The sequence below is a fragment of the Bombina bombina genome, chromosome 1 (genome assembly GCF_027579735.1).
Source record: "Bombina bombina isolate aBomBom1 chromosome 1, aBomBom1.pri, whole genome shotgun sequence".
Taxonomy (NCBI): domain Eukaryota; kingdom Metazoa; phylum Chordata; class Amphibia; order Anura; family Bombinatoridae; genus Bombina; species Bombina bombina.
In genome coordinates this window covers 717453474-717468981 of record NC_069499.1, presented here as the reverse complement: position 1 = coordinate 717468981, position 15508 = coordinate 717453474, and the positions used below count along the sequence as shown (strand labels likewise).

The 15508-nt window shown below is 36.0% G+C and overlaps 1 protein-coding gene across 1 annotated transcript in view; it reads left to right on the top strand.

Annotated features, from left to right (window-relative positions):
* ARHGEF9 (Cdc42 guanine nucleotide exchange factor 9) overlaps window positions 1-15508 on the top strand; it is a 916750-nt gene that overhangs the window by 650051 nt on the left and 251191 nt on the right. The window contains exon 6 of the mRNA XM_053699217.1: window positions 3795-3974. Within this exon, the coding sequence (XP_053555192.1) occupies window positions 3795-3974 (180 nt within the window). The remainder of the gene's footprint in view (window positions 1-3794; window positions 3975-15508) is intronic.

Genomic DNA, 15508 nt, shown 5'->3' with positions numbered 1-15508 from the left:
TTTTCCATTTATAATGGAGATTAAAAGTCCCCAAAACATAACACCAGTTTACAGTGACAGTATACAAATATTTAAACAAATACATTTACATATCAGAATGTTGATGGTGCTGTTTTTTTATAACACCAAAAGTACAGCTGCTTTCAGCACTTTCCACTGCCCACAGATAGCAATTAGTTTCTGATTGGCTGCAGAAATATTTCCAGCAATATGAAAACTCCACAGACATTTTACCATATGTGTTTGACGCACTCTCAGCTTTTAAAGTTAAAATTAAACTTTCATGATTCAGATAGAGCATGTAGTTTTAAACAACTTTCTACTGTACTTCTATGATCTAATTCACTTCCTTCTCCAAATGTGTATATAAGGAGAGAATATCCCTAGATCAACAGCCTATGAGTAAGCTCCACTAGAGGGTGCGAAACGCGTCAGTCGTTCCTTGTTGGAGAGCTTTCTTGTCTGTATGTATGTTTTAATTTATATAAATAAAGTGAATTCTTATTTTATAAATAAACGTGTGGAGATGGCCTTCTTGTGCTTTTGTTTATTAAAAGCATACCTAGGTAGGCTCAGGAGCAGCAATGCAGTACTGGGATCTTGCTGGTGATTGGCATCTGCACCTAAATTAGATTAATCATTTCCATGAGAGTGAACTGAGGGAGGCTCAGCAGTGTACATGTGCCTTAAAGGGACATGAAATAATAACAGAAAAATATGATTCAGATAGGACATGCAGTTTAAACAACTTTCTAATTTACTTCTAGTATCAATTCCTCCCCATTCTCTTGGTATCTTTTGCTGAAAAGCAGGGATGTACGCTCAGGAGCATGCACGTGTCTGGAGCACTATATTTCATCAGCTTGACAGACTTGCATTATAGCCTGTCAGTGCTGACTCATAAATAACTCCACAGGAGTGAGCACAATGTTGCCTAATGTGGCACACATGAACTAGCGCTTTCTAATTGTTAAAAACTCTAAAAATGCACGGAGATAAGAGGAGGCCTTCAAGGGCTTATACATTAGCATATGAGCCTACCTTAGTTTAGCTTTCAACAAAGAATACCAAGAGAACAAAGCAAATTTAATTATAAAAGTATATTAGAAAGTTGTTTCAAATTGCATGCCCTTTCTGAATTATGAAAGTTTAATTTTGACTAGACTGTCCCTTTAAGACACATGCACATTCCTAAAACCTTCTTTAGTATGCTCTCATGAAGTTTCAATAAAGGGCATGAAGTGAAAGTTAAATCTAATAATAGAAGTAAAATGTGTTTAAAACTACATTCTGTATCTATTCTAAATCTTTCATATTCACCCATACATTACTTGCATAAAGTGGTACTGACTACTACATTTCATTTTCTTTTATTGCAAAGAAAGGGATAAATCATATTTGATTCTGATTATTTGCCTAAGTGTATAAAAAATATGACAATACTGAAATAATTGTATATTTACAAGAGTGATAACTAGACAAGAGTGAAGCCATTTTGTAGTGCTTGCATGGGTCCAGTAATGGTGAAGCTGCCCATAAGGCATTTACTGGGATTTTATCAGGATTCTTGCTGCATGCTTCGCTAGCCCGTCCATGTATAACAGATTACACAAGGCAGTGGAGGGCTGTGACATTATCAAGCATTGCCTTCTGTCCCAGGGATAGTTAGCTCTGCTCAGCTGCGCTGCCTTGACTGGATGTCTTTTTCTCTGCCCGCTGTGTTGTTGAATAAAGAGCTTGTGAGCTCATATCAAACTGCATTGTGCAGGGAATGTAAACAGCAAAACCACACAGGGAACAGATTCCCGCTCTGTCTGTTCTTTATCATACTATTGAGGCTTAGTATACAGTATCTGTAGGGTAATATACACTGTTTGGAGCCCTTCGTTTTCTATGCTTGTTTCGCAGTCTAAATTGGTACTAAGTACCTACGTTAATGGGATAAAAAGAACATTTTATTTACAATATGGAACTTTGTCATCACAAACCAAGATTTTTTTCTTTGCAGTGATGAGTCACTATCTGTAAACCTATTATTTAAGAAGAAAGGAAATATTGTGCCGTGTTAGGCTGTAGAGAAGACAAAAGCACAAAACCATTTAAAATAAAGAATATAACAAAAAAGAGATAATGGCCATCAAAAATGGAGAAAGTGCAAGCTTTCAGGACACAATGAGTGTTCCTCAGACTTTAGCTAATGTTCTTGTGTTAACGGATGTCTGAAGAAAAGGACTTTTATTGTGCTGAAATGTGCTCTTTTTTTCTGCTTTTTCATGGTCGTTAGTACCACCTTTGTATCTCTTATGTTTTATTTGCTAACACTTTGTGCTTTTCACTGAGCTGCATCCGTATCTTTCTAGGACCATGGGAATGACTGTGGCAAAGGTGATGACGCATTTCATTGGCTATATTGTCCTGGCCTCCAAGACAAATCTTAGTCCAATAGAAGTGCAAAAGAAGGGAGTGTGATTTACAATAAGCAAAATAAAACAAATGAAAAAGTAATAATATATCTATAGTTCATTGAAATGAAGGCACCATTTCCCTTGAAGTGTTTTATTGTAAAATTGCTTGTGCTGTTTTTGCAGCAATACTAATGAAATGTACTTATACTTTATGAATATGTTACCATGTTGACTTGATGTATGTAATTGTGTCCTGTACTGCAAGTAAAGCCAAGACCAAATGACTTACTGCACTGAAAATGTAATGTTTTGTTTTAGATACATTGTGTCTTTTCTAGAGTATGTTTCTGATTATACTGACCCTTGTATGCAAGAAAAATAACATTGGTGAAGTGCTTGTTGTGTTGCCAATGAGGCTAGGTAGAGGTTTGGGATAAGGAAGTTTAGCAGATGCAAAGCACTGAGGGTCATTTATGGTTGTTCAGCCATATTCTACATTCTACAGGTGTTCATGAACTATAAGGAATTACCATAGAGGGATTGTATTTGTATTATTAAAGGGACACTGTACCCAAAATATTTCTTTCGTGATTCAGATTGAGCATGAAATTTTAAGAAACTTTCTAATTTACTCCTATTATCAATTTTTCTTCATTCTCTTGCTATCATTATTTGAAAAAGAAGGCATCTATGGTTTTTTTTTGTTTCAGTACTCTGGACAGCACTTTTTTATTGGTGGATGAATTTATCCACCAATCAGCAAGGACAACCCAGGTTGTTCACCAAAAATTGGCCGGCATTTAAACTTACATTCTTGCATTTCAAATAAAGATACCAAGAGAATGAAGACAATTTGATAATAGGAGTAAATTAGAAAGTTGCTTAAAATTTCACGCGCTATCTGAATCACAAAAGAAAAATTTTGGGTACAGTGTCCCTTTAAGCTTTATGCGACCAGGCACACTTTATTATTATTTTGTAGGTAAATCAACAGCATAGTCTTTATATGAAAAAAACATATCAGATATCGCTATTATTTAATATGATCATTTTGGATACATGGACAATTCTATTACTATCTGAGCACAGTTTAAATGTGTCCAATTTAATGTAGTTGAATCCATTTGAACAAGCCCCTTAGTTCCTTGTATCTATCAGTGTTGACTTGATTAAATGTTGTATGTATTACCTGGTACAATAAATGCTGATTAGATACAGTTAGTGCAGACGATGTAGAGCTGCTACTGCCTCTGTAATCATTCATTCCTTGTCTCTCTTGCCTTGTGCTGTGTGTGTGTAATCACTTGCTGTGTGCTGGTCTCCTTGGTTTGCAGTAAGGTTGCCCTGGCCACGCACGAGTAACGCAGGCTTTTGCTTTTGTCTCTACAGCTGATCAGCGGGGGATCTATTGTGAGTGCTGAGGCAGCATGGGATCATGTCACCATGGCCAACCGGGAGTTGGCATTTAAAGCTGGAGACGTCATCAAGGTCCTGGATGCTTCCAACAAGGACTGGTGGTGGGGTCAGATCGACGATGAGGAAGGGTGGTTTCCTGCTAGCTTTGTGAGGGTGAGTTACGTAGGTAGTGTGATTCTCTAACTGACATATAGCAACCACAACAGCAGAATGTAACCTAGGTACCATGTGGTATGAAAGAAAGCAGAACTGTGAGAGCCTTGATTATAACCGATAACATCATCGTCATTGCTTTATCTGTGCCTATGCTGTGCCTATAATCATTGTTATTTGGTTTAACCTACTAGCTGCCAGAGAGAGTTACAATGGATTTACATAGTTAGTGGGTGGCACTTCTCTTTGGCAATCACCTTAAACTTTAAGCTTACCTATGTTCTCAATAAAAATAAAACAAAACATTACTTTACTAAAAGTCTCTGCTTGTACATCACATTCTGATGAAAATCGTATTAAGGCAAATTAAGATTTGGAAGCAAATTGTTCCGTTATCAATCTGTATTAAGGCAAATTAAGATTTGGAAGCAAATTGTTCCGTTATCAATCTGTATTTATATTACATAGACTTTAATGTATCTCTTAAAGTCCATCATGTTAAATCTAAGTGTAAATGTGCAGATTTGTATTTATTTATATTATGTATATATATATATATAACCTCTTCTGTATATTTTGTTCTGACCCTGAAATTAGTTTGTTTGTGTTCATGTTATGAAGAAATTTAAGTAAGATGAGTTAAGCATATAATTATAACATGAATTGGTAATGAGTTAACTTTATACAGCTGTGTGATCTGAAATACAATGGTACCTGTCTGCAATCGCCATTTAGTCAGTGCAGCATCAAAAGACTCAAATATCCAAAACACTTGGTGAATATGATATATAAATTAGAGGGTGCAAAATCAAATCATAAACAGTACATAATATACATCCACAAACATTATTAACTGATGTTATGGTATGAAATACTATGACTGTATTAGTCTCTTATAGAAACTATATTCAGATAAGTCTCTATATGGGGATCCATACTCCAATTGTTCCAGGCCAGGGGTACCAGGGATAATAGGTTGCGGCTCCTTCTGTGACTTTCCTGTCAGAAGATAACTGTGAACATAGAGCAAAAAAGAAGGGCGCCTCCTAGTACAGGATATGCACCATCATTTGCTCCTAGTGCAGGATATCACGCCTGCCGAAACAGTGTACGATGCTGAGAAACGCATAGCATGTGAACCTATGACCATATATCATTGTTCTTAAGTTGTTTTTATTAAAAGTTAATTGCTGTGCGTCGCAGTTCGAATCTTATTTGGTTCCTGTAGCAACACCCTGATGGTTCCAAACATGGATTGCTGTGACACTATAATCTCTCAGTACGTCTGACTCCCAATGTGAGTATCTTTTCATTTTGGGGCAATTGGTGAAAATGATGGTGGATATCCTACACTAGGATACTTTTTTGTTCTATGTTCACAGTATCAAACGTCTGTTTAACAATATCCATTCAATCTTGAAGCTCCGTCTGCCTATAATATACCAAAATTCTTGTTAAGGATTGAAGACTAAATAAGATACGACACCCTTAACATAAGAAAAGAGGTTAAAGGGACAGCAAACACCTTTTAATTACAAGACATTTCTGACGTGTTGCTATATAATAAAATTTTTGCCAAATTTAAATGTTTTTAAAATAAACTCCACCCACTATTTGCCTTATAGGGAGGAGCCAATCTGGGCTTAGTCTGTAGACAACAATGCTAGTCAATTATCATAATTGTAGTATAAAGTATATTATTTTGCAGTTGGAATCAATTATGGAAAGGTATGAAGCAGGCTGCATTTCAAGCTCTTGAGAGTTATGAAATCTACAATTTTCAGAGCTAAATTACATGAAAGGGGCAAGCTAAATAATGGAAGTATATTACAAAGTTGTGTACTGTGCATAGTCAAACCTCTTATATTCAAATTTCAAGGTGTTTACTGTTCCTTTAAATGATAATCACACAATCACATCTAATAAATGTTGCCACTGATAAAAAATGAATAGATGTTCAAGAAATTACATATTCTTTAAATATCAGAAGAAAGAAGATAAAAGAGTGGACAAGGAAAGAAAAGGATAGAGGGAACCTGGACATCCCTCCAGCATTGTTATACAACAATTATTTTGATTGTGGGGTTATGAACTTTTTTGTTATGTATTTTAATATTAGTCTTGGGGCTGGTTTGGAACAGTCAGTTAGAGGCTGTATTGTTCAAGCCAATGTAAAATATAGAGTAAGGCTGGACTATTATGGTCAACCAGAGGCTATATTCGCCAAAGCATTATAAAATGTAGACACCAACTTCCAAGGTCACTTGCCACTTAGGAGACTAGAGGGATAGTGAGCACGTGCAGAGTGCTGCTGTCAAATCACTCTGAATTTTAATTTGTATTCAATACAATTTTTTTTTTTAGCAGTTCAGCACTCTACATTGTTAACTCTTGCAGACCTCTCTGAAAAGCTGCTTTCCAGAGAGTAACATTACTCTCTTTGCAAACTAGATCATCACTTTTCTTAATGAATGTAGAAAAGCCAATCTCTGTGAAGTCTGTACACCAGATTTAATTAATTCAGCACTTTACATAAAAACAAAAGCAATAAATATAAGTAAAACTTGACAAATGCAAATACAGACACCTGCAGCATCACATGCATGCACACATATAGCAACAATAAGAATACAGAAGTCCTTGGTCATACTCAGCAGTACACAGACCTTAAAGGGACATAAAACAAGTTGGGAGAGAGACAAAATATAATAATATGTACTTTAATTACTGCAAATTTATACTGCAGTGCCTTTTATCCTTTCTTTTTAGTTTCTGAATTGTACAGCTCTAACTTCCCCCACACATTTCCTTCTATGGCTGTAACTATAGCCACCTTTATTTTGGTAAAATGCAGAAGTGAATAGGGATTATCTGCTGGAGCATACCTAGAAGCTGTGAACTCAGTTGAAATACAGTGCCTGTGTCTAAACACTGATAAGGGGGGTGGAGTTAGCTGTTCCAGACAGCACAGCTTTGTAACTAATTTTCCTTATTTTTGAAAATGATTTTCAAATACTTGCCAGCAATTTTTAAACAATTTTTTATGCAAACTATTTTTACTTAATTAGCCCTTTTAGGATATGCACAGATCTCAACCTGTTTTATGGCACTTTAATATTTAGAGACTGCAATAGGACTGTGGTATTAACACTGACACATTCATAAACATGTTGACATATATTGAGAACTACAGTATAAGGCAATTTGCCCATAAAGTCTCACAGTAACCCCTTTAAAAGGTTTAAACATAAACAATAAAAAAGGACTTTAAAAAAAATTAAAATGCAGCATTTTTTTGTTACACTAGAATGTCTTTTTAAAAACTCCTGTTTGAGAAAGTAATCTAGATGTGAGTTTTTAGAGCGAGCTACATCTTTACATATTAGAGCACAGTTCACTTGCTATCTCTTCCATCATCTCTCTCAGCAGCACTGACCTGGTTAAGATTCTCTCTTGCCAAATCCCTTAAGAAAAGGATTCTATTTTTGGGAAACCTTAAAGGATTTAACAGGGGATTTCCATATTTATTTTTGTTTCCCTGTCATGATATCATATTAGCAGCTTATCTTTCACAAGTAAGTGGTTGCATCTGCCAAAATAAAATAGCTCTGCTGGAATTTCAGATTTTCACATTAACATTCATTTACATTTAATGGAAGCCCTGCTTAATACAAATGCAGATCCATATCCTCCTTACTAGAAGGAGAGCTCGCAGTCATAAATACTTCATAAAATAAATACAAGGTGCTGGGAGAAAACTTAACAGGAAACTGAGAAAAGATATTTCTGAAAAGACAATTTATACAAGGAAAATACTTTCAGCATAAATTATAGTTTTCAGTTTAGTAATAGAATTAAAATCTTAAAAGATTGTCCTAAGCTGGGAGTTTTGTCTTATTGTCCTTTCCATCTTTATCAGTCTCCTATTTATGGCCCAAACATTTCATTCAGCTAAATCCTAAACTGCTGAGATGCTTTTTTTTTATTTGCCAATCTCCACCTCCACAGTGCCCAATTCCCATCTCCTCAAAACTAGTCCGGGGTTACATATTCAACTGTTGGGAGGTGTGCGTGTATAATAGACAAGAGGAACTCAGCTTTTCTTGACAAGGCTAATGTATAAACAGTATACAAGTATAAAAACAATATATATTGTAAATGTATCTATTATTCTTTGTTGAAGAAGGAAGTTGATCTATGTCTGCTTGTTTTTGTGTGCTGCAACACAGGCCGTTTACATAGATTACCACTGTCCATCATATGGCCAGTTTGTAAATATTGTATAGATTATAAAAAGAGTTGGCAGAGTATTTTTATGGCAGGGTAGAATCAAAAGGTCTCTTCAGACAGCCCATATTCCTATTTGAAGTGCAGTTTTGTTCCAAAGTCCTGTAGATAAAAATGTTCTCTTCTGAGTGCAGGAGAGAAGTAGTTCTTCTGGCTTGGTGAAGGGGCAGGTTGTAAGAGTATTTGCAGAAGTCAATGTTTCAAATTTTATTCTTGAGGAGGTAGGTGTATAGCATTAATATGAAGTGCAGAATCACACTCAGCAGCACAGGAACATTTCAGCAAGTAGAATGTTCAGGCCATAGGTAAAGGTTAGAGGGAAGCTCCACATATGATAAATCAACCCCAGTGAGTTCAGCCCCTGTGAAGTCTGCACTACAATTTCTCTCCAAGCCGGATAATATTTTATCATCCGGCTCCAAATGAGGAAACATTAGCACTTCAGGTTCAGTGTGGCAATCAAAATGGATATTGAAATTACCTAAAAGAAGGACAGAGATATTAGAGGAGAGAAATAAGGGTAAACCTACAAGTGTTCAACAATTTGTGTTGATTATCCTAGGGGGCTATGTATAACAACAAAACTTATATAGATAGCTAAGAATTAACCAATCTCATGAGCGTTACAGGAAGAGAATATGAGGAAAGAGATGGGTGATATGTGTTAAAAGAAACAGCAGGAAGAGTGTGGGATGCAAACATTACCTCCTTCTATATTAACAGACCTAGGAATAAGGCTATTATTATCAGGTATTTGTAGAGCGCCAACAGATTCCGCTGCGCTATAAACATTGGCGGTATACAAGATAACATTTATGGGGATTAAATGGGTAAAGGGCCCTGCCGAGAGTTGCACTGTTGTAGTTGGCTCTTATGAATGTGACCTACAAACAGCTGGGCTCATAGGCTTACATGCTAAGGGGTTCAAGGGGATAGCAGTGGAGATAGGAAGGTTAGTGTAGGTTGTAAGCTTCCCTAAATAGTAGAGTCTTTAGGAAGCACTTGAAGCTTTCAAAACTAGGGGAGAGTCTTGTGGAGCGAGGCAGAGAGTTCCACAAGATGGGAGCCAGTCTGGAGAAGTCCTGTAAACGGGAATGTGAGGAGGTAACAAGAGAGGAGGAGATCGTGAGCAGAGCGAAGGGCACTGCAGGGAGAGTATCTGGAGACAAGGGGGCCGATTTTACAATGGCCCCAGATGCCCCTGTTTCTGTGCGATCCTTGAGGCTCGCTGGAAACAGGAGTCAAGAAACAGCGGTTTTAAGACCGCTTCTCCTTAACTTGTCCACCGTCTCTGAGGCTGCGGACATCAATCCGCCGATTGGCTGCAAATTTGCAGGGGATGTCATTGCACAAGCAGTTCACTAGAACTGCTTGTGCAATGTTAAATGCTGACAGCATATGCTGTCAGCATTCAGCGTTGTTGGGCGGACATGATTCGATACAGTGGATCATGTCCGCCCGCCATTTGGTAAATCGGCCCCAACGTCTGAGATGTATGGGGGAGCAGTACAGTTGAGGTCTTCGTTTGCCAGAGTCAGAATTTTGTGTATAATCCTGGAGGCAAGAGGAAGCCAGTGAAGGAATTGGCAGAGAGGTGCTGCAAATTAAGATTAAAGGCTAGATTAAACCCCCTCTTACAGCAGGGGAGATTGGGTCTAAGAGAGTGAAAGACACGTTTCATTGAGAACCAGGAGGCTGAGGAAGTTGGAGGTAAAAGGTCACAAACTGAGATGGATTATCAAGAGTTTCATAGTGTGCACATAAAAGGATTGCTCGGACGGACAAGGTATGGCTGTTATGTTTTTTGATCTTTCTCATGGTAGTATTTTTTAAGTTGTATATTTTTACATGAGGTAGTAATGTGAGAGGATCCAGGCGTCAGGAAGGTAATCATCTGCTGCTAAAAATAGCAAAATGAAGAAGCAGAAGCTAAAGATTGGGATTTGTAGCATTGTGATTGTTTTTGTGATGCTATACTGCTAGATGAACAAATAAATAAAAACAAGTTTGTTAAGAAAGTATGATTTGAACACAAACATGTTTAATGGAACAATTCTTTAAAAATAAGAGTTGAAATTAATGCAAGTTTGTTTCTCTTTTGATTGTTTTGTGTTTATTTATTTTTTTAAGTTCTTAATGCTGGCGCAAAAAAGATGGTCACTCAGAGAAACTGAAACATTTGTCGCTGCAATGCTTTCCACTTAATGTATCTTATCTTATGAGCATTGGACATTTACACGCTACATTTTTACTTATAAAACAAGTGTTAACCTGACCACATTAAAATTTTACTTTGAGCGCAGTTAGTGCATGAGTGAAAAATTGAGTTAGTGCCACTTGTAATCTGGACCATACTGTATTAAGCACATTAAAGCATTATAGTTATTAAAAATAAGACTTTAGAGAGCTGCCACAACCGTTAAAGCATAGAAAAAGTAGAAAATAGGCAAAATGACTGCATGGATAGCAGATTCACATATTACAACAGTTAAAGAAATTTAGAAATTGAGTAAGAAATTGGCACAGTAATTCCCTAGTAAGCAGACTTGCATTACACACCCATTAAAGATTCTGTAAAGCTTGAGATAATCAAAAAAGTCCCAAATGCACTGTATGTTCCCTCATATGATTTGTAAGAGGTAAAGTCACTGTGAGTGCTTTATACCTAAGGGACAGTCCATACGTTTCTTTATTTGCAGATAAGGCAAAGGCAGCAAATATCATATTTAACTGGAGTTTTTTTTTCCATGTATGCTCATTATTTTGAATTTATTACAAATTATATTTGTATGCGTTTTGCAGTGTTATCAAGGGGGCAGTTAAGGGGCATTCCTTAGATATTCATGATGCTTTTCTCTTACATTTTTGACATAGAGTATATTATCCCTGTGGGACTAATTTATTGCAGGTAAGGTATATTTTAAAATACATAGTACACTTACTAGACTGACAGAACAATGAATGCGTTTGAAACTTTTCAATTTAATTTGTTTTCACTTGAAACAGCAATGCTAGGTGCTTCCAAGTTATCCAGTCAGTTGAGATTTTATCCAGCTTCATCACTTTCTATGTCCAGCACTTAAAAGGACATGAAACCCAAACCTTTTTTTTCATGATTCAGACCGAGAATGTAATTTAAAAAAAAAAAATTCAATTAAAGTAGTAGTACCCCTCAATGAGTAGAATTACATCATTATTAACAAGTACATAATAAAAAGACAATGCAATAACACTTACTCTGAATTTAAAATAAGTAGTAGATTTTTTTCTGACAAATGTATTTTTGCTCCCGTTTTCCGGCCCCCTGTATCATGTGACAGACATCAGCCAATCACAGGCTAGTATACGTATATCCTGTGAGCTTGTGCACATGCTCAGTAGGATCTTTTCCCCCAGAAAGTTTATTAAAGGGACATTATACACTCATATTTTCTTTGCATAAATGTTTTATAGATGATCTATTTATATAGCTCATAAAGTTTTTTGTTTTTTTTAATGTATAATTTTGCTTATTTTTAAATAACATTGTTCTGATTTTCAGACTTGTAACCAAGCCCCAAAGTTTTATGTGAATACCGTCAGCTACCTACTCCAGCTTGCTCCTGTTTGTGTAAAGGGTCTTTTCATATGCAAAAGAAGAGGGAGGGGGGAGGGTCTTATTTACCACTTGCAGTGGGCTTTCCAACAGCCTTTTCAACAGAGCTAAACTGAAAGCTTCTAAATAAGTTTTTAAACCATTTTATACTGGATTTTTATATCAGTATCTGTGCATCTTATTCTTTATAGTAGTGTCTTTTACATGCAGTTATATGAAAATGAGTGTATACTGTCCCTTTAAATATTAAAAGACTGTGCAATTTGATAATGGAAGTAAATTGGAAAGTATCTTAAAACTGCATGTTCTATCTGAATCATAAAAGTTTATTTTGAGTTGAGTGTCCTTTAAACTTCTATCATCAAATGTTCTTTGCTCTCCTGGTTTCCCTTGTTAATAAGCAGGGAGGTAAGCTCAGGAGTGTGCGCATGCAGTGCTATATGGCAGTAGTTTTTCAAGAATGTTCTACATTTTGCAAGGTCATAAGATGGCAGAACTTTTTTTCCTGCTATATAGGTCTCCAGACATGTGCACACTACCTACCTAGGTATCCCTTCAACAAAGAATATCATGATAATAATGCAGATTTGATCATTGAAGTAAATTGGAAACTTTTGAAAAATTGTATGCTGTTTGTATCAAGAAAAAAAAATTGGGGTTTCATGTCCCTTTAACAAGAATGTTAAATGTGCTACCTTTATTTAGAGGGATTTTTTTTCTTCACAAGAGCTGTCAGACGTTTGTGAATATATAAAAATGTCACCTGAGCATCTCTATGTAAAAAAGGAAGATATTTTACCTCACAATCTCCTCAGCTCAGCAGAGTAAGTTCTGTGTAAATAGTTATACTTCAGTCACTGCCCAGCTGCAGGTAAAAAAAAGAAAAGAAGAAGAAATGAACAGCAGCCAATCAGCTTACATGAGTGTGCATGAGACATGCTCCCTTGCAGGGACAGGCATACTAATTGGCTGCTTAAAGTCTTTTACAGTGGGGGGGGGGGGTGAATACTTAGGACATTTTGAGGTAAAATATCGTTCTTTTTTACATAGAGATGTTCAGGAGATATTTTCTAGTCAGCTTTTTACAGCTATGCTGCATCACTTTCAAGTGTTTAAACATTTCGGTATCCTGGCCCCTTATAGGGCCATTAAACCCAAATTTTCTCTTTAATGATTCAGATAGAGAATACATTTTTAAACATCATTCCAATTTACTTCTATTATTTAATTTGCTGCAATCTTTAGATATCCTTTGTTAAAGAAATAGTACATTGGTGAGCCAATCACATGAGGCATCTATGTGCAGCCACCAATCAGAAGCTACTGAGCCTATCTAGATATGCTTTTCAGGAAAGAATATCAAGAGAATGAAGCAAATTAGATAATAGAAGTAAATTAGAAAGTTGTTTAAAATAGTATTCTCTATCTGAATCACGAAAGAAAAAATGTAGGTTTAATGTCCTTTTAAGTAAAATTCTGACTGTCTTTGAAGCTACTTGAGAGTAAAACAATAAGCCACACTCCATATCATATGTGTGTGCTTAATTGTTTTGTTGTCATGATGTCATGCAGCTCAGTTTGTGGCAGGCATTGTAGCTCTCTTTCACAACTAGCAGTTAAACCTATAGAAAAATAGTTTTCCTAAGCTACACAATATATCAATCTTAAAGGGACATGAAACACAACATTTTTCTTTCATGATTCAGATTGAGTATGCAATTTTAAAATACTTAAATTATCAAATTTTCTCCATTCTCTTGATATCCTTTGTTGAGAAAAAGCTCAGGAACACTGCATGGCAGCAGTTTTGCAAGGCTGATATCCATATGCTTGAGCACTAGATGGCAGCACTATTTCCTGCCATGTAGTGCTCCAGATGCCTACCTAGGTTTCTCGTCAACAAAGAATACCACGGCAACAAAGCAAATGTGAAAATAGAGGTAACTGGAAACTTTTTTTTTTACATTTTTTGTGTGTCCGAATCACAAAAAGTTTTGTGGTTTCATATCCCTTTAAGACATTTTCTTGCACAAACAGCTGGCTTTGTAAATCTTCACAAAATAACTAGGTTTTCATTTAAAGGCGTTATTGTAAGCGCTCATATCTTGATTTATATTGTTCTAAAAATAAAGGTTCTTCTCTCTCATTGAACCACAGTCGAAATTCTCCTGTGGCGAGATTTGTCTCTTGTGATATCTCACACTCACCTTGGGGGACAGCTGACTGTGTGCTACTGTGCATGCTGGGTAATTAGCACAAAAAGGGAACTCATCAATTATGAAACAAAACTAGGGTAGCTGTGAAGAAAGAAAAATATGGGTGTCAAGGGAGGAGATGCTATGGGCAGGGGAAGCCGTTAAAAATTCCTTTTTCTCCCATGCAGAAGTGAGAGATAAATGTTTTGTATTGCACATGCTCATTTTCTTTAACCACACTATAGATAATCTAATTGTTACTTGAATTACTTAGCCATATCTCCCAAAATTACTCTTTAGGTCAAACCCCAGTGTTTTTTCTTACTCCACGTGAAAGACAGAGACCTGATGCGTTCTGCTGTGCAAGACTTCTGTTTGTATAGGGAGAAGCTACATGTATCATTCAAATTTGGAGCATTTTCAATAGGGAATGGCATCTTAGCATATCAAGAACAGTGATTCTTACAAACAATGGGCTTGATTACAAGTGGCGCGCTAATGATAGTTTGGTCCAGAGATATTGCTTATCGCATCCTGAGCTATCATTAGCTCTGGACTTGATATTACAAGTTCATGATAAATCACATATACCAGGGAAGATTTAGGGTGGCCGACATTGCTCTAGAGCAACCTATACTTTCAATGAATATAGCAACCATGCCAAATATCGCAGATCTTACATGTTTGTTTATATATATATATATATATATATATATATATATATATATATACACACACACACACACACGTTTGAACCCTTCACAGTCTAATACCTTGAAACATTTAATATTGTTTTTTTAAACAATTTTAATATGGTTTAATGTGTTTTTAATAGAAATACTTGAATTTCATATTCATATAGATATATATTTTACAAAAAACTAATTATATATATATTATTTGTTTATATATATATTTATTTAATCTAGTGAAGAACATGAGAAGGTGAAGTATTCCTAACGTGCCTTCTGCTTTAGCGTAGTTTATCGCGCGAGTGATAGCTGAAAGGCTTTTTGTAGTGTACCCCATAAAAGTCTATGGGGAGAGGCGTTATCGAGGTTGCGATTTCCGAAGGTTGTTAGCGCTTCTGAATCTTTTGCTCTCAATTTAACTTTTTACTTTCAGCTTGTAATACCAGCACTAACCTGGTGCCACTTGTTATCTGGGACAAATTTAGCAAACAGACTTATTATTATTGTTGACATGGTGTATTAAAGGGATACTAAACCCAAATTGTTTATTTCATGATTCAGATAGAGCATGCAATTTTAAGTATTTTTCTAATGTATTCCTATAATCAAATTTTCTTCATTTTACTCCGCTAGAAGTAAGCTTTTTGCACATGTCGTGTAGCGCTCGTATTACAAAATGAAAGCAATACATTTTTGCTCTCACGCTAACCCAATGCACGTAAAAAGCCAAAGTCACAATATCGCAATCACGTTAACGTATTCCCC